Source organism: Aquarana catesbeiana, linkage group LG07, assembly GCF_042186555.1.
Source record: "Aquarana catesbeiana isolate 2022-GZ linkage group LG07, ASM4218655v1, whole genome shotgun sequence".
In the NCBI taxonomy this organism is placed as follows: Eukaryota; Metazoa; Chordata; class Amphibia; order Anura; family Ranidae; genus Aquarana; species Aquarana catesbeiana.
The window spans coordinates 14,642,775-14,662,450 of record NC_133330.1 but is presented as its reverse complement, the minus strand read 5'-3'; the positions used below and the strand labels follow the sequence as shown (position 1 = coordinate 14,662,450).

Below are 19,676 nucleotides of genomic sequence, written 5' to 3'. Positions count from 1 at the left end.
TATAGATTGATAATATAATCATATTATGTATCTGTTTATATTATGCATCAATGTTTATATTACATATTATGATATTATTTATTAATGTATATATTACATATAATATTATGTATCATTTTAAATTCTGTAGCAATTCATATATTACATATTAACTGATAAATAATTTTATGACAATCTGTAATCTATAAATTGATAAATAATAACATTGTACTTTTCATCTCCTTTTCTTGTGTTACTTTTCGGCTCCTATTCTCACTATTGTGGCGCAGCATCAGATGTCGCCATTTGTGCATTTTTTTGCGCATTATCACACTTTGCACATTTCGATGGGCCGCTGTAAACACGACATTCGGGGCAGAGAAGCTCGCGCACCGTTTTTGAGCCTCCAGCTTTGCACTTTCACACATTTGTCGCAGGTTCATGTCCGCACGCCTCTTGCGCGCCACATTTGGGGTGCCGTTAGCAATAAATAGCACTGCAAGTGAGACACCCACAAACACACAAAATTGCACGATTTTGAGCATGTTTACACGCTACACAAGTGTGACCGCAGGCTAAGTGGTAGTGCGTGGGGGGGGGTGGGGGGCAAGTATTCCCTGGCGATCAGCTGTTTTAAAGTCTTCCTGTCATCAGATCCATATGCAGTGCAGCATGCCGAGTAGTGTGTCGCTGTGATTTTCTCTCCAGGACAGCATCATCTTTGTTGCAATATACATTCTGATCACTGAGGGGGGGGACTGAGGAAATGCTTCCTCCATCTTCTACAAAGTTACAATGTACAGTCTGATCACTGGGGGGAGGGGACACTGAGGAAATGCCTCCTCCTCCTTCTACAAAGTTACAATGTACAGTCTGATCGGGGGGGGGGGGGGACTGAGGAAATGCTTCCTCCATCTTCTACAAAGTTACAATGTACAGTCTGATCACTGGGGGAGAGGAAACTGAGGAAATGCCTCCTCCTCCTTCTACAAAGTTACAATGTACAGTCTGATCACTGGGGGAGAGGAAACTGAGGAAATGCCTCCTCCTCCTTCTACAAAGTTACAATGTACAGTCTGATCACTGGGGGAAGGGGACACTGAGGAAATGCCTCCTCCTCCTTCTACAAAGTTACAATGTACAGTCTGATCACTGGGGGAGGGGGGACTGAGGAAATGCCTCCTCCTCCTTCTACAAAGTTACAATGTACAGTCTGATCACTGGGGGAGGGGAGACTGAGGAAATGCTTCCTTCTCCTACAAAGTTACAATGTACTGTCTGATGGGGGGTGGGGGGGTGAAAGAAGAAATGCTTCCTCCTGCCTGCAGCAGACTGATGACATGATCTCAGCCTAGGCAAAGTTACTGACTGGAGCTCAGGGATGGTTTTCCAATGATAAAAGTTGAATCTTTTCTGCACAATGATCCTGTTGCTGTATATTGTGACACGTCAGGAATTTTTTCATGCAGAGAATTTACTGACGAGTCCAGTGCTGAGTGGATCCAGGACTACAGGCGTTACCCCTGAATGGTTGTCCGAGGTCGGGCGACACCGCGCAAAAAAAAAAAAAAAGGCAGATCTGTGAGCCGCGCTGCACCGCGCAAATGTGAATGAGCCCCAAGACCTTCGTCAATTTATTTCTGCAAGTGGAAAAAATGTTTTTTTAAATGCAATTAAATTTGCTAATAAAGAACTCAGATCTGATCTGAGTAGCAGCAGCCTGTATGTAGGATCTGCCTGGAAGGTTTTCTGCCCCCCCCCCCTTTCCATCCTTCCCTCTCTTGCTGAGTATTGCATCAGTCTGTGTAGAGGAGGGAAGGGGGAGGGGATGGCGAGGGGGATGGGGGGGGGGGGCAGCTGCGTTGGCTCTTTTTAGCCGGAAAGCCCCTCATTCTTTCCAGCCCGGCACAAAGTTCGGCTGAGATTGGAATAAATGAAGTCCTGGGAAGCGAAGACTCCGGAAAACCCTTCGGAAGGAATCGGAGAACACGCCCGTCTCCCGTCTATATATAGATCTGTGTGTTTGTTGGCTCCCTGCACCCCTCATCAGAGCTCCGCATACAGGACCCGGGGGCCATCCCAGTACCGGGGTCACCCATTCTTCCAGCTGGATCTTCCAGGTCCATGTGTTATTCAATGACAGCGATTGGTTCACCAACACAGAATGTATGCCGAAAGCCACAATCACTGCATTATAAATACGTCCCTCGGTGATCCATTTTATTGGCTTAGGCTGGCCATACACTATACAATCTTCTTGTTCAACCTTCCTTTAGATTTACCAAAACCATATAATATGAGGTCACACCTAAGTCCTTTCAGGTTATATGCAATCATAGAAGATATAGGTGTTTTATCGGGTTGAGGACAGGACTCTGTGCAGGCCAGTCAAGTTCCAAGCACCACCCCAAACTCTCTCATCCATGTCTTTATGGACCTTGCTTTGTGCACTGGTGAGCAGTCATGTTGGAACAGGAAGGGGCCATCCCCAAACTGTTCCCATAAAGTTGGGAGCATGAAATTGTCCAAAATGTCTTGGTATGCTGACGGCTTAAGAGTTCCCTTCACCGGAACTAAGGGGCCAAACCCAACCCCTGAAAAACAACCCCACACCATAATCCCCCCTCCACCAAATGGTTTGGACCAGTGCAAAAAGCAAGGTCCATAAAAACATGGATGAGTGCGTTTGGGGTGGAGGAACTTGACTGGCCTGCACAGAATCCTGACCTCAACCCAATAGAAGACCTTTGGGATGAATTAGAGTGGAGACTGCGAGCCAGGCCTTCTCGTCCAACATCAGTGCCTGACCTCAGAAATGCTCTTCTGGAAGAATGGTCAAACATTCCCATGGACACACTCCTAAACCTTGTGGACAGCCTTCCCAGAAGAGTTGAAGCTGTTATAGCTGCAAAGGGCAGAGCCAACTCAATATTGAACCCTACGGACCAAGACTGGGATGTCATTAAAGTTCATGTGTGTGTGATGTGAATGTACTGTATGTAAAGTGCTGTGTAAATTTTCTGCACTATATAAATACCTTAAATAAAAAAATACACCATATGGATAAATGATGATCATCGGGTAGCATTATATAACAGTCATTTGTGCCGGACAGCTTGGCCCGGATGGAAACGTGAGGAATATATTCCAGGTGTGAGACCCATACAAGTACCGGAATACAATGTAGTGATCTTTCAACTTTATTAAAGATGCACATTTTCCAAACCAGATGTTGTTCCTTTATCAGGATCGATACGTTTTGTAACCTCTCCTGTGTACAGAATACACATTGCAATGTAAGAATACACCACTCTTGCATTTGCATTTTATTTTGTTTGGAAGTTCTCATTTTTTGTTGCGTTTTAGAATGACTTTGTTCTCTTTTTTTGTCTGTTGGAGGGACTTCTGCTTTTTTTTTTTCATCAAACAATGCATAGAAAACCTTCTGTTATCCATACATGTTACATTCTGACTGTACAACCAACTGTACCAAAACTAAGTAATATGAGGACCAACCTAAGTTATATCAATACCCAATCAATCCGTATCCAATCAGGAAGGCTCTTGCACTACATACATTTTGGGATGTATTTACTAAAGGCAAATAGACTGTGCACTTTGCAAGTGTAGTTGCCCCAGAGCTTAGTAGATGAGATGAAGCTTCACTTTACAAAGAATTCCCAATCACATGCAAGGAAAAATTGAAAGAAAACGTCATTTTGCTTACACGTGATTGGATGATGGAAGTCAGCAGAGCCTTCTCTCATTTACTAAGCTCTGAAGCAACTGCACTTGCAAAACGCACAGTCTATGTGCCTTTAGTAAATCCACCCCTTTGACAGATCTAAGTTGTACAATCAGATTGCATTGTGTGTGGCGAGCTTCAGATGTACCAATACATAACTGCAGACCAATGTCTGACCTGCCCCATTGAGTACAATCGTACCGAATTTTTGTGAATCATGCTATTTTTACATGCAGGAAATTGGGCTCCATTCACAAAGTGTTATCTTATTGCATCCGGTCGGTTTCTAACGATCTTTTGCCATTCACTAAAAAATGCGACTAAAATACCGCATGCGCTATTTTATGAAGTCATGCGGTATTTTAGTAGTAAAAGCCTGTGGTAATTTACCGCCAGTGGTAGCTGGCGTCCTTACCACACAGTGTACATAGCTGGTTGTTAAGGATCGGGCATCCGCCGACATCCTTAACAACCATTAAACAATATGGTTGTTAAGGAGCGGGCGACCGACGGCGTCCTTAAGAATCAGTAAACAACATGGTTTCTAAGGAGTGGGTGGCTAACGGAATCCTCAACAATCAGTAAACAACATGGTTGTTAAGGATCAGGCAGCCGCCAGCATCCTTACCAACCAGTAAACAGCATGGTTGTTAAAGTGGTTGAAAACCCACTTCTTGGACTTCTACCTACTGGTAAGCCTAGAATAAGGCTTACCCATAGGTAGTGGAAATATCTCCTAAACGTGCGCCGTTTAGGAGATATTTCACTTGTAGTCCGTCGGAAATTCCAACGGCGCATACGCGGGGAAGAAACAAAACTGTGCCGTTACTAGCATACTAGCCCATTCTGCTTTTCATTTGCAGGCTGCAGCAGCGAGCAAAAGAGGAAGTAAAACCCATTAGGGTTTACTTCCTCTTTAAGGAGCAGGCAGCCGCCAGAGTCCTTACCAACCAGTAAACGACATGGTTGTTAAGGAGCAGGTGGCCGCCAGCTTCTTAACAACCATGTCGTTTACTGGTTGATAAGGACGCTGGCGGCTGCCGGTTCCTTAAATATTGCATGCTGGGACCACTGCTTATTTACTGCATGCATTTATTAATTTCCCTCTGTGAATTGAGTTTAATGTCTTTTCATGCGGTATTTACCGAGCATTTCAAATCAAGATCGCATTAGATATTTAGGCAAAATGTGTCCTGACAACCACATACCGCATGCGATCCGGTTCTGTGAATGGAGCCCATTGTCCAAAATGTAAATGAGCCCCAATAAGGACACAGGGATCTCTGTACTCTTTCATCTTCGCTTTGTTACTCTTTTCACTTTTTTTTCTGCTTTAAATGCAAATCAACATTTATACAAATTGCTACAGTTTTTCCCTTTTTGAATGTAAAAAAAAAACTTTTTTTTTTTCTTATGTATTCTTTATTTATAAAACAGTGCAGTGCAGACGTTTCAGTGGTCATAATGATACATCTGATATTATACAAAATATACAAATGGCAACAAAAAGAAACATTATAGCAACAATTTTAGCAAAAGTGTGAGGATGATGATGTTAGGCAGGAAAAACCATCATAATCATAGTGGTAGAGGGAGGTTAACACGGGATTGTTAAAGTGACTGAACAATTTCAGTGTTGCACCCTCCTAAGGAAAAAAAAATGTAAAAAAAAGTTGATGACCCTAATTTTGTGGCTCCCACGCTTTATGAAGAACTGAGCGACACAGAATACGAGAAAACTGGAGGACACTTCAAGATGTCATCATTTATGATAAATAGACACAGGTACTTATGGAGTTCATAAGCAGCTTTGAACTGGTCGGCTGACCGGAGCCCTCCAATCACAGCCCGGAGATTTGCTTAATAAGAAATGATTAGTAATTAGTCACCGTTGATGAAGTCACTTCTCCTGATAATGGAAGGCGTTACGCCCACCCAACCCTGCAGTGTTCCAGAGCTGACACATTGCAAAATAACTCTGAGGTTTCTGGCTGCCCCCGGCCCTTCCACTGCCCATACACTGACCCCATTCCGAACAGCGATGTTCTGCAACTGATTACGACATTTCCTCTTTAACTGCGCAGACACATAGCAGAACATGGAAGACATGTGCAGCCATTTATAGCCAACATGGCAGACAGCATCATGCACTGCAACCGGCTTTTATCAATTTTTACACGTATACAGTATAGGCAAACTAGGCAGATGCCAAATGGCAATGCCATTCTAGGGGCGTCATGATTATTTCTAATATTTCTTTCTGATCTTATAGTATTTGTTTCCAGTTTCTCCTGACCCCCGTGTATACCTTTTTAATGCAGGGAATGTTTTGTGTTTGTAGGATTTAGGGTGCATTCAGTCGAGTTTGCAAGTTTTGGGATTTTTTGGTTGGGTTTGTAAGATTTGTAGTGTATTCAGTTAAATTTGTAGGATTTGGAGTGCATTGGGTTGAGTTTGTAGGATTCAGTTGAACTTGTAAGATTTTAGCTGTATTTGGATGAGTTTGTAGGTTTCAGTTGCGTTTGTAGGATTCAGGGTGTATTCGGTTGAGTTTGGGGGGTTCAGTTGAGTTTGTAGGGTTGTGGATGTATTTGGTTGAGTTAGTTTGTAGGATTCTGGGTGTATATTAGACTGCATTTGGAGGATTAACGGTGTATTCAGTTGAGCTTGGAGGATTCAGGATGTATTCGGTTGAGTTTGTAGGGTTCCCTTGAGGTTGTAGGGTTCAGAGTGTATTTGGTTATGTTTGTAGGATTTGGGGTATTCCGTTCCTAGGATTTGGGGTATGTTCAGTTGAGTTTGTAGGGTTCGGAGTGTATTTGGTTGAGCTTGTAGGATATGGGGTGTATTCAGTTTGTAGGATTTGGGGTGTATTTGGTTGAGTTTGTAGGGTTCAGTTGAGTTTGTAGGGTTCGTAGTGTATTCGGTTGGGTTTGTAGGATTTGGGGGTATTCCGTTTGTAGGATTTGGGGTGTGTTCAGTTGAGTTTGTAGGGTTCGGAGTGTATTTGGCTGAGTTTGTAGGATTTGGGGTGTATTCAGTTTGTAGGATTTGGGGTGTATTTGGTTGAGTTTGTAGGATTTGGTTGAGTTTGTAGGGTTTGTAGTGTATTCGGTTGGGTTTGTAGGATTTGGGGTGTATTTGGTTGAGTTTGTAGGGTTCAGTTGAGTTTGTAGGGTTGGGAGTGTATTTGGTTGAGTTTGTAGGATTTGGGGTGTATTCAGTTTGTAGGATTTGGGGTGTATTTGGTTGAGTTCGTAGTGGATTTGGTTGAGTTTGTAGGGTTCGTAGTGTATTCGGTTGAGTTTGTAAGGTTCGGAGTGTATTTGGTTGAGTTTGTAAGGTTCAGTTGAGTTTGAAGGGTTCAGAGTGTATGTGGTTGAGTTTGTAGGGTTCGTAGTGTATTTGGTTAAGTTCGGAGGGTTTAGGGTGCATTCGGTTTGTAGGATTTTGAGTGTAATCGGTTGGGTTTGTAGGGTTCAGTTGAGTTTTTGTGGGCTTCGGAGTGTATTTGGTTGAGTTTGTAGGATCTGATGTGTATTTGGTTTGTTTTTGTAGGATTCGGTGGGCATTTGGTTGAGCTCAGGTGTATTTGGACACATTATCAACACCAAGCTATGGATTTTTTTTATCAGTCATATATAATAAAACAGCCTCCTGCCTTCCCCCATCCCTTGCCCAGTGCAAAGCCTGACCTGTGTTTTTGTGGGGGACCTCCGGGGAAGGATCGAGGTCTTGGCGGTGTAGAAGAGCTCCAATTCCGGGTCGGACTCCTCCTGGCTGCAGTAGCCGCTGCTCGTCGTGCTGTTCCAGGTCTTTTCGAAAGACAGGGTATCCTTGTCGTCTTTACCCATCCTGCCGTAGAAGCCAACAAAATCTGGCGATGCCTCTCTGTACCCGGCTCCTACGAGGTCTGTCGCTGACCAAACGTGTGCGCGCGCGTCAGCCTTTTCCTGGGTGCAATCTGTGCCTTCCAGAGAGCGTGCCTGATCTTCTCCAACTCTGAAGTTGAATGTATACAGACTGTGTAACCTCCTCTGTGATTGGGAAGGAGGAAAGAGAAGGACGGGAGGGGTAAAACGATGACTTCATCCCCCCCCCCTCAACCGCTCCACACCCACATCCTGTCATAGGGATTTCAGCAGCGTGTGCACTGCAGGGGGAGGGGTGCCTAAGAACATTCACTTCTGCTAATCTGCTTCCATGTGCGTCCAGTTCCTCTGCGCAATCGCTTTGATAAAATACAAATGATGCAAAGGCTACATTGTTCCCAGCCGTTCGCAAAACTCTGCAACGGATCTTGGGCTAGGTTCACACCTATGCATTTTGCAATGTGTTTAAAGATTTCCAAAAAAAAACGCACTACGGTCCATTTAACATGATTTCCTATGGAACACGTTCACATCTGTGCATTTTCAACAGGTACGATTTTTGGAAAGGGTCAGGGACTTTTTTGCCCGCAGCAGATTGCTTTTTTTTTTTTTTTTTACTTTAACAGAAACGCATAAAAATAAGCATGAAAAATGCATGTACATGTGTTTTTAGTGCGTTTTTGGTGCCATTCTTGCATGACAGCAGACACCTCCCCCTCGCAACATTAACAAATCCATAAAATGCAAAACACATCATAAACCCAATAACGACACATCAAAAAAGTATGTGGAAAAAAGGCAAACCGCACCGGAAAATGCACCGGAAAAACGCATCAACCGCAACCTGCATTAGCGTGAACCTAATCTAAAGTGTATGTACACCCCGATAACAGTCTTCTCTTACATTTTATATTTCTTTTGGTCTTTTAGGCTTCATTCACGCCATGCAAATGCGATAGAGCGCATGTTCATAGGGAAGCCCTGCCATTTCAATGGGCTGCGAGAAACGCGCAAAACAAGTCCCTGACCCTTTTGCAAAACCGTTCCGCACCAAACCACATGGTGCTGTGCCAACATACGTTTTGGCACGTATTAGCAGATGCATGGGGGTGCAATTAACCCCTTAGTGCCGGTGCCTCCTAGCCCTTTAAGTGGGTTTCAGATGCCGTGAGGCGGGGCGGGGTTTGTGATCATGTGACCGCCAATCATGGTGGTCACATGTTTCGGAAAGTTCCTGATCGCAAGCAGCAATCGGGAGCTTTCCATTAGCCACCGGTAACTATGCCAGGAGTGCACAGGGCGCGCGCTCTCAGCACAGCTGGTTTTGCAATATTGCATGCGAATATGTGGACGCTTGGGGCCAAAGCCCACCCGCCGAGAAGCCACATTTTCGCATGCTGTTGTTGCCAAGAGGTTAATATGGTTGTAAAGGCACAAGGTTTTTTACCTTCTTGCATTCTATGCATGTAGGTAAAAAAAACCTTCTGTGTTTAGCAGTCCCCCCAGACCCCCCTAATACTTACCTGAGCCCCCTCTCCATCTAGTGATGTCCACGACTTGACTCTCCAGGGACTCGCGCTCCTGATTGGCTTTTGGCAGCAGCGGAGGGCCATTGTCTCCTGCTGCTGTCATTCACAGCCAGTGAGCCAATCAGGAGATGGAGGGGGCGGGGCCAAGCTGTGGCTCATTTTTTCCCCAAAAATAGAGCTTTCTTTTGGTGGTATTTGATCACCTCTGCGGTTTTTATTTTTTGCGCGATAAACAAAAAAAAAGAGCGACAATTTTGAAAAAACAAAACAATATTTCTTACTTTTTGCTATAATAAATATCCCAATTTTTTTTTTTTAACCAAAATTTCTTCATCAGTTTAAGCCAATATGTATTCGTCTACATATTTTTGTTAAAAAAAAAAAAAATCACAATAAGCGTATATCGATTGGTTTGCACAAAAGTTATAGCGTCTACAAAATAGAGGATAGATTTATGGCATTTTTATTATTTATTTTTTACTAGTAATGGCGGCGATCTGTGTTTTTTTAGCGGGACTGCGACATTGCGACGGACAGATCGGACACTTCTGACACTTTTTTGGGAGCATTGACATTTATACAGCGATCTGAGCTAAAAATAGCCACTGATTACTGTATAAATATCACTGGCAGGGAAGGGGTGTAACACTAGGGGGGCGATCAAGGGGTTAAATGTTCCCTGGGAGGTGTTACTAACTGTGGGGGGGCAGTGTAGTGACTGGAGGAGGAGAGATCTAGGGACAGATCTTCCACCCCTCTGACAGTTATGCAGGACAGTAGACGACTCTTCTCTAAATATACATTTATCTGGGGGCAGTGTAGTGACTGGAGGAGGAGAGAGATCGCTGTTCCTGATCACTAGGAACAGCAGATCTCTCTACTCCCCTGTGAGAACGGGGATCTGTGTGTTTACACACACAGATCCCCGTTCTGGCTCTCTGTGGAGCGATCGCGTGTGGCCGGCGGACATCGTGGCCACGCACATCGGCTCCGGCATCGTGCCGTGGGCGTGCACGCCCCTATCGCTCTTAAAACGGCTGAAGTACACCCAACGGCGATTCGCGCAGGGGAGCCAACTTAAAACGGCTGGTCGGCAAGCAGTTAAGCTACCAGCATGTCATTGGAGGAAACCCACACAAGCACAGGGAGAACATGCAAACTCCATGCAGATGGGGGTCCTGCCTGGAATTGAAACCAAAGACCCCAACGCTGCAAGGCAGAAATGCTAAATACTATGTACTGATCACATTACAGCCGCCCCATCTCACTAATAAGATGCATTATATGTCATTTTTATTCTTGGGTTTGCACTTTAAATGCCAATGATTACGTATTCTGTATCATACAGCTTTCTGTGTCATGGAAAATCCCAGATCTGATTACTTCTGTTTCATTTTTCACGATGCGTGAGTAATAAAAGAAACAGAAAATCTACAGAGATGCATTACCACAAATACAGTAGAGCTGCGCAATTCTGGATAAAATGAGAATCACGATTTTTTTTTTTTTGCTTAGAATAGAGATCACGATTCTCTCAGGATTCTGAAGAACTTTTTTGTTTTAAGGATTCACAACCCCTGAACATTAGGTTATCAAACACGATGGCAAAAAAAGACATAATACTTTTTTGCTTCAATCAAATTTAACCACTTGAATACCGGGCACTTACCCCCCTCTTCCTGCCCAGGCCAATTTTCAGCTTTCAGCGCTGACACTGTTTAAATGACAATTGCGCGGTCATGCTATACTTTACACAAACAAAATCTTTACCATTTTGTTCCCACAAATAGAGCTTTCTTTTGGTGGTATTTGATCGCCTTTTCGGATTTTTATTTTTTGCTAAACAAATAAAAAAAAAGACCGGAAATTTTGAAAAATATAAAGGTTTTCTTTGTTTCTGTAATAAGAGTTTGTAAATAAGCAAGTTTTCTCCTTCACTGACGGGCACTGATAAGGAGGCACTGATGGGCACTGATGAGGTGGCACCAATGAGGTGGAACTGATGGGCACTGATGATGGGCACATATATGCGGCACTGATGGGCACTGATAGGCAGGACTGATGGGCACTGATAAGTAGCACTGTTATGTAGCACTGATGGGCATTGATAGGCGGTACTGATGGGCACTCATAGGGGGCACTGATGGGCGCTGATAGGTAACATTGATGGGCACTAAAATGGGTACTTATGGGTGGCACTGATAGGTGGCACTGATGGGCACTGATAGGTGGCACTGATGGGCACTGATAAATGGCACTGATGGGCATTACTGATAAGGAGGTACTGGCAGACATTACTGATGGGCACTGATAGGTGGCACTGATGGGCACTGATGGACACTGATAGATGGCACTGATGGGCATCACTGATAACGAGGTACTGGCAGACATTACTGATGGGCACTGATAGGCATAATTTATGGGCACTGATTGGCATAGTTTATGAAACTGAGTGGCATCTCTGGTGGTCATGGGTGGCATACCTGGTGGTCATCATAGTGGGCATCCCTGGTGGTCCTGGGTGGGCATCCTCAGGGAGGGGGATGCGCTGGTAATCAATCAGCGCAGACACCCCCTGTCAGGAGAGCAGCCGATCGGCTCTGTCGCGTCTGTCAGATACAGGGCTTTTCCTGTTTACACCGTGATCAGATGTGATCGGACACGGCTGATCACGTGGTAAAGGGCCTACGTCAGAGGCTCTTTACCTAGATTGGTGTTGCGGTGTGTCAGACTGACACACCGCACCACCGATCGCCGCACTGCACGCCCCCACGGGCGCACGCTGGCTTGTTATCCTGAAAGACATCATATGACGTGGTTAAAGAAATGTAATGAAAAATAATGTAATGTGTAAAGAAATAATGAAATTACCATTAAGTTATATTAGGATCTTTTTTTTTTAGTACTCGCCGATACCAATTACCGATACGTTCCGCAAGTTTTTTGTTTACACTTCAGCTGTCAGCAATGGTACAAACCTTTGAAAAGTTATTTTGCAAATTAAATACATTTAATTTTTATTAATTTTGCACTTTTTTTCAACGTGAATATGTAAATTAATGTTAAAGGTGTAAAAATATTAATGAACAAAGCCAACAATTTTTTTTTTTTTTAATTATTAATAGTTTATAAAATAGAAGTAAATAAAAATAAAAAAAATCAGCATGAAAATTATAATTAAATGGAGAAGGAGAATGAGGAGTTAATAGGGGTTATTAGAGTAAATTAAGGGTTAATAATGGGTTAAACAGAGGAGCGATTTAATAAAAAACACATAATATATATATATTTTATTTTACTTGACAGGGTTGCTTTAAACTGACTTCATTTGCAGACCAAAGTTCATCACTTTGATCTGTAAATAAATAAACAGAAGGACAGATAAGAAGATACAATGTTTCTTTTTACCTGTCTCTTTCAGCGCTGAGCAATGTTGTTGATAAACATTGCCAGGTGCTTTTATTTTTTTATTTTTTTGACAGGTGTGAGCAGAGGAACTGCTCTGCACTTTTTACATGAATTGTGGAAATGCTGGATTAAGATCGTGTGGGGGGGTTGATTCGAGATCACGATCTTTTAACGATTAATCGTGCAGCTCTAGAATACAGTATATAGAGACAGTAAGAGACAATGTAACCCAGCCGGGACATTTTCAGGGACAGATCTTCCAAGCGGGACGTTTCCAGGGACAGATTTTCCAGCTGGGACATTTCCAGGGACAGATCTTCTAAGTGGGACGTTTCCAGGGACAGATCTTCCAGCCGGAACATTTCCAGGGACAGATCCTCCAGCTGGGACATTTCCAGGGACAGATCTTCCAGCCGGGAAATTTCCAGGGACAGATCCTCCAGCTGGGACATTTCTAGGGACAGATCTTCCAGTCGGGACATTTCCAGGGACAGATCTTCCACTTGGGACATTTCCAGGGACAGATCTTCCAGCCGGGACATTTCCAGGGACAGATCTTCCAGCTGGGACATTTCCAGGGACAGATCTTCCAGCTGGGACATTTCCAGGGACAGATCTTTCAGCTGGGACATTTCTAGGGACAGATCTTCCAGCCGGGACATTTCCAGGGACAGATCTTCCAGCTGGGACATTTCCATGGACAGATCTTCCAAGCGGGATGTTTCCAGGGACAGATCTTCCACTTTGGACGTTTCCAGGGACAGATCTTCCAGCTGGGACATTTCCAGGGACAGATCTTCCAGCTGGGACATTTCCAGGGACAGATCTTCCACTTTGGACGTTTCCAGGGACAGATCTTCCAGCTGGGACATTTCCATGGACAGATCTTCCAAGCGGGACGTTTCCAGGGACAGATCTTCCAGCTGGGACATTTCCAGGGACAGATCTTCCAGCTGGGACATTTCCAGGGACAGATCTTCCACTTTGGACGTTTCCAGGGACAGATCTTCCAGCTGGGACATTTCCAGGGACAGATCTTATAACCGGGATATTTTCAGGGCCAGATCTTCCAGTCGGGATATTTCCAGGGACAGATCCTCCAGCCGGGACATTTCCAGGGCCAGATCTTCCAGTCGGGATATTTCCAGGGACAGATCTTCCAGCCGGGACATTTCCAGGGACAGATCTTCCAGCCGGGACATTTCCAGGGACAGATCTTCCAGTCGGGACATTTCCAGGGACAGATCTTCCAGTCGGGACATTTCCAGGGACAGATCTTCCCCCCTTTGGACGGTTATGGAGGGCAGTAGGCGACTCTTCTCTAAATATACATTTATCTGGATGTTACGGATTAGTTCTGCTCCGGTCACACAGTCTATATCTCATTCTACGCTATATTTATTAAATTGTGGTGATGACTCAGGGTCACATGTCCCCGTATCCCCGGGGGAGGGGGATGGGGTGGGGGGGATGTCCATTGTCCAGATGTGTGAACATCCTGCATTTAATAGTTCCTGGCTCTGTTCTCTGTCTGCAGGTCATCACCCCTCCAGATTATAGTTGTAATGTAATCTGCATCTCCTAATTATATTACAGGCCAGTATACGGGCCGCTGCGGGGGGGGGGGGGGGGGGGGGATATGGACATTTATAGCCATATGGGGGGGCCTCTGCTGGGAATATATATATTTTATAGCCATATGGTGAGCGGCTCCAGGTTTATGCGGCAGTGAGGGACCTCTAATGTTTCTTCAGATATCCACAGATGTGACACGAATGTGGGGAGGTAATAAATGATGGTTTGATTGCATTGAGTGTGAACAACCGTAACAGACATTATAGGCAGCGTACGGTTATTTTAAACATATTTCCATTTTTTTTCATTATCAGGCCTAAAATAAAAAATTGGGAAATAGTTTTTTTCTTCCTTTTTTTTGTTAGGTAAATCTGAAACATTGTATTTTATTCAGCCAGCAGGCGGCGTTCTCATTGTTCTCTCTTTCCATCATGTGTTGTGTATAGAGATCAGTAGCTCAAGGTGGAATTTACATAAAGAATTGGACGAGCCAGTGCAGTCCCTCCGCCCTTATTAGATGGAAAATTACAATGTGAGAGAGAGGGGTCGATTTAAAAAAGCAGACTGCTGTTTTGGATAGGCAACCCTTAGTGCTCTGGGAATCCTATGATATTAATTGTCTATTGGTGTCAGTGCATGTTGGGAGTTGTAGCCCAGGTTGCAGCAGGCTAATGCAGTGTATAGATCTGCACGCTCATTTTAGGGAGCTCCTGCAGTTGGCAGTACATGCTGGGAGTTGTAGTCCAGGCTGGAGCACACTGACGGAGTGTATAAACCTGCACACTATCTATATTAGGCCGCTGTGGCTGGCAATGCATGGTGAGAGTTGTAATCCAGGTTGCAACACACTGGCGCAGTCTGTAGATCTGCAAACTATATGGGGTCTCTGTGGCTGGCAGTGCATGCTGAGAGTTCTCATCCAGGTTGCAGCACAGTGACGCAGTTTACATACTGTATATGGGGCTCCTGTGGCTGGCAGAGCTTACTGGGAGTTGTAGTCCAGGCTGCAGCACACTTACTGAGTGTATAGCTCTGCACACACCTATGTGGGGCCCCTGTGGCTGGCAGTGCATGCTGAGAGTTCTGATCCAGGTTGCAGCACAGTGACGCAGTGTACATACTGTATATGGGGCTCCTGTGGCTGGCAGAGCTTGCTGGGAGTTGTAGTCCAGGTTGCAGCACACTTACTGAGTGTATAGCTCTGCACACACCTATGTGGGGCTCCTGTGGCTGGCAGTGTATGCTGGGAGTTGCAGCCCACATAGATCTGCATGCACCGTACATGAGGCATCTGTGGCTGGCGGTGCATGCTAAGAGTTGTAGTTCAGGCTACAGCACTTTGGCACAGTGTATAGATCTGCAGACACTCTATATGGGACTCCTGTGGTTGGTGGTGCATGCTGAGAGTTCTAATCCAGGTTGCAGCACACTGACTCAGTCTATAAATGTGCACATGCTCTACATGGGGCTCCTGTGGCTGGAGAGCTTGCTGGGAGTTGTAGTCCAGGTTGCAGCACACTTACCCAGTGTATAGATCTGCACACACCTACATGGGGCCCTTATGGCTGAAAGTGCATGCTGGGAGTTGTAGTCCTGGATACAGCACATTGGCGCAATGTATAGATCTGCTCACAATCTATATTGGGTTCTTGCAGGCCAGCAGCTGCTGCTGAAGAACTACAAGTCTCAGCCTGTCAGTCACAGTGAGGGTTTGTATAGAAGATGGCCTCCATTATACCGCCTGACAGGGGGGCTCTTTATGACAGCGCCGGCGTCTGGTAATCACTTCCAGGAACCATCTGTAGTTATTCATTGGTTTATAGGAGCTATAAAGACAGAGGAGGAACTCCGGAAATACTGCGCTGACTATGAGCAACACAGGAGAGAGGAGACCCAAAATTCAGAGGGCCGACCGTCCCTGACTTCTGAGGACAGGTCCCCATGTCAAATGGATTTGTCCCTGGAAACATAAAATTTCTCTTTATCTGCACTTCAGAATCAGATTTTATCATCCCTCAGAAGTCCACTCCTCTGAAAAACGAATATGAATCCTCAGGGATTCTTCATCCAGACATTGCTGTATAGAGCTTCATCCACCCCTCTCCTCTCTCTCTGCCATTTGGGAACCCCTTTTTCTCATCTGCAGGAGAAGCAGAGCAAAGAAATCCCTCTCTGCAGCATTGGACAGGTCCTCTTTTTTTTCCATGGCTCATGCAGGAGCAGAGTAGAGAAATCCCTCTCTGCAACATGGGACAGGTCCTCTTTTTTGGGGGGAGGGGGGGGCTAATGCAGGAGCAGAATAGGGAAGTCCCTTTGATCAGCTTGGGACAGTTCCTCTTTTTTCCATTGCTTGTGCAGGAGTAGAGTAAAGAAGTCCCTTTCTGCAGCATGGGGACAGGTCCTCTTTTTTTCCATGGCTCATGCAGGAACAGAGTAGAGAAAACAGCCTCATCAGCATGGGACAGGTGCTCTTTTTTCATTGGCTCATTCAGAAGCAGGATAGGGAACTCTCTTTCTGCAGCATGGGGCAGGTCCATGCAAGAGCAGAGCAGAGAAATCACTATTTGAAGCATGGGACAGGTCTTCTTTTTCCATGGCTCATGCAGGAGCAGGATAGTGAAATCTCTTTCTGCACCATCTGCAAGAGAAGCAGAGCAAAGAAATCCCTCTCTGCAGCATTGGACAGGTCCTCTTTTTTTCCATGGCTCATGCAGGAGCAGAGTAAAGAAATCCCTTTCTGTAGCATGGAGACAGGTCCTCTTTTTTTTCCCATGGCTCATGCAGGAACAGAGTAGAGAAAACAGCCTCTTTACCATGGGACAGGTCCTCTTTTTTCATTGGCTCATGCAGAAGCAGGATAGGGAACTCTCTTTCTGCAGCATGGGACAGATCCATACAGGAGCAGAGCAGAGAAATCACTATTTGAAGCATGGGACAGGTCCTCTTTTTTTTCCAGGGCTCATGCAGGAACAGCATATGGAGTTCCCTTTCTTCACCATGGGACAGGTCCTCTTTTTTCATGATTTATGCAGGAGCAGAATAGAGAAAACCCTCTGTGCAGCATGGGACAGGTCCTCTTTTTATATATATGGAGGTCACACATACACAGATATATCGATGATCTGCATCTTATCTGCAGGATACAGTAACATGAGATGGATATTATGAATCAGATTAGGCAGTAACTGTAACTGTCTGTACCCGGGGGAAACGGTTCGATCGCTCTGATTCTACACATCACTTCCTATATACAGTGTAAAGTGTTTGTAGCTCCGCTAATAATATTACACGGAGAGATTGTGGGGCCCCGGGGCCACTAGCTGCTATCTGTATCCCTTATAACATCAGTTTTTCATCTCAGATTGCCTTGTCCCCTCCGGTCTCTGTTCTCATTGATAAATATTCAACGTGACGAACGTGAGAGTAGCCCGAGGCCGAACACCCTTCCCCCCCCCCCCCACCCCCGTGTCCTGGTTGTACACAAAAGGGTCGTTATGTGATCCGCCCCAGCCTGGACTCGTCTTTTGTCATTGTCAGGCTGAATAGGAGGAACAATTCTAAGGGAGCCAATCGCCTTTTGTTTTTTTTTATTTTTGTTTGTTTTTTAAATATGAAAAGTGGACCTGTCAGAACGTTACCAGTCTTCATGAATAAATTCCTGACGTGTCACAATATACAGCAACGGGTCCATTCCTCAGACAAGCTCCACTGTGAACTCCACTGAGTGACGTTGCCCAGGCTGAGGTGAGGTCACCAGTGAAGTTGCCTAGGCAGAGGTGAGGTCACCAATCAATGACTTGAAAGGTCCCAGTACTGGTGTTGGTGGACGCAATAATAACCCCCAGCACCGGTGTCGGTGAACGCAATATTTACCCCAGCACTGGTGTCGGTGGATGCAATATTTACCCCTAGCACTGGTGGAGGTGGACACAATATTAACCCCCAAGACTGGTGTTGGTGGATGCAATAACCCTCAGCACTAGTATCGATGGACGCAATAATAACCTCAACACTGGTGGAGGTGGACACAGTAATAATAACCCCAGGACTGGTTTTAGTGGACGCAAAATTAAACCTGAGCACTGGTGTTGGTCGACGCAATAATAACCCCCAGCGCTGGTGTCAGTGGAGGCAAAAATAACCCCCAGCACTGGTGTTGGACACAATAATAACCCTCAGCACTGGTGGAGGGGGACACAATATTAACACCCAAGACTGGTGTCGTTTGACGCAATAGTAACCCCCAGCACTGGTGTTGTTGGATGTAATAGTAACCTCCAGCCCTGTTGTCATTGAACGCAATAATAACCCCCAGCACTGGTGTCGGTGGATGCAATAACCCTCAGCATTGGTATCAGTGAACGCAATACTAACCCCAGCACTAGTATCGATGGACGCAATAATAACCCCAACACTGGTGAAGGTGGACACAGTAATAACCCCAGGACTGGTGTCGGTGGATGCAAAATTAAACCTCAGCACTGGTGTCGGTCGACACAACAATAACCCCCAGCACTGGTGGAGGTGGACGCAATAATAACCCCCAGCACTGGTGTTGGTGGACACAATATTAAGAGTCCCCTCTTACATTAGGGTCCCCATCAAAGTCCCCCCTTACACCAGAGCCCCCTTCAAAGTCCCCCCTTACACCAGAGCCCCCTTCAAAGTCCCCCCTTACATGGGAGCTCTCCTTATATGGGGCCCTCATCAGAGTCCCCACCGGAAGCCTGATTTGGCCCCTGGGCCGTAGTTTGATGACCTTGGCTTTAAATCACAAGAGGAAGCATTGTGGGTGATGATCCTATCACAGCTGGTTACAAGCACTCCGCGCCTTCATCACAGCGCAAGGCGAAGGTGTGCATACATGGGCCATGGGCATTCCTGGGCATTTTTACATGAACCCCCGTTCAGACCTAACCGGGAGCTCATCCCTAAATGTGGTGTTTTGAAAACAAGGTGGTCGCTCTTCTCCAAGCTGTTTACCAATGTTTGGATCATGAATAATATGTTTATAAATTCTCCCATTGTGACCAGACCCTTTGTAATGTTTCATGGTGATCTGGCTACTAGGTGGCGCTGCTGAGGAAGTTCAGAAGAACGCGGTTACACTAAGCTGACCCCACCATGTCATGTAATACAAGGCATATCATGGCAGTAATAAAGTCAAAAAGTCTTGCGAGCCACAATAATCCAGTGCCCAGAAAAAAACAAACAAAAATGTGAATACCTAGCAGCAAACGCAGGTCACGTATTCATGGCCGTGCAAATCAAATGTAAAACAAGGATGCGCTGCGCTCAAGTATGTATCATATAAACTATCCAGCGTGATTATAGAGGCGAGACCTCTACAGATTTAATTAATTTATTTAAGGTTCACTTGGCACTTTAATGTAATTTACTTTCTGATTACAACAGAGTATATGCATGTTGCACTTTATATGAATTATTGCACGTTTTTTATCAACTTATACATGCATTATAGGCACAGTATATGTATGTGTTGACTTCTTGATTACATGTTGGAATATTGATTTATTTATATGCACATTGCACTTATGAGGAATTGTG

At 45.0% G+C, this 19,676-nt stretch overlaps 1 protein-coding gene across 2 annotated transcripts in view; it reads right to left on the bottom strand.

Moving 5' to 3' along the window:
* RASSF1 (Ras association domain family member 1) overlaps positions 1 to 19,676 on the bottom strand; it is a 60,298-nt gene that overhangs the window by 17,422 nt on the left and 23,200 nt on the right. Inside the window, exon 1 of one of the 2 annotated variants that reach the window (XM_073591645.1) lies at positions 7,420 to 7,815. The exons of the other annotated variant lie outside the window; for it this stretch is intronic. Within the exon in view, the coding sequence (XP_073447746.1) occupies positions 7,420 to 7,578 (159 nt within the window). The 5' untranslated portion in view covers positions 7,579 to 7,815. Of the gene's footprint in view, positions 1 to 7,419; positions 7,816 to 19,676 lie in introns of those variants that run through there. 2 annotated transcript variants of the gene reach the window in all.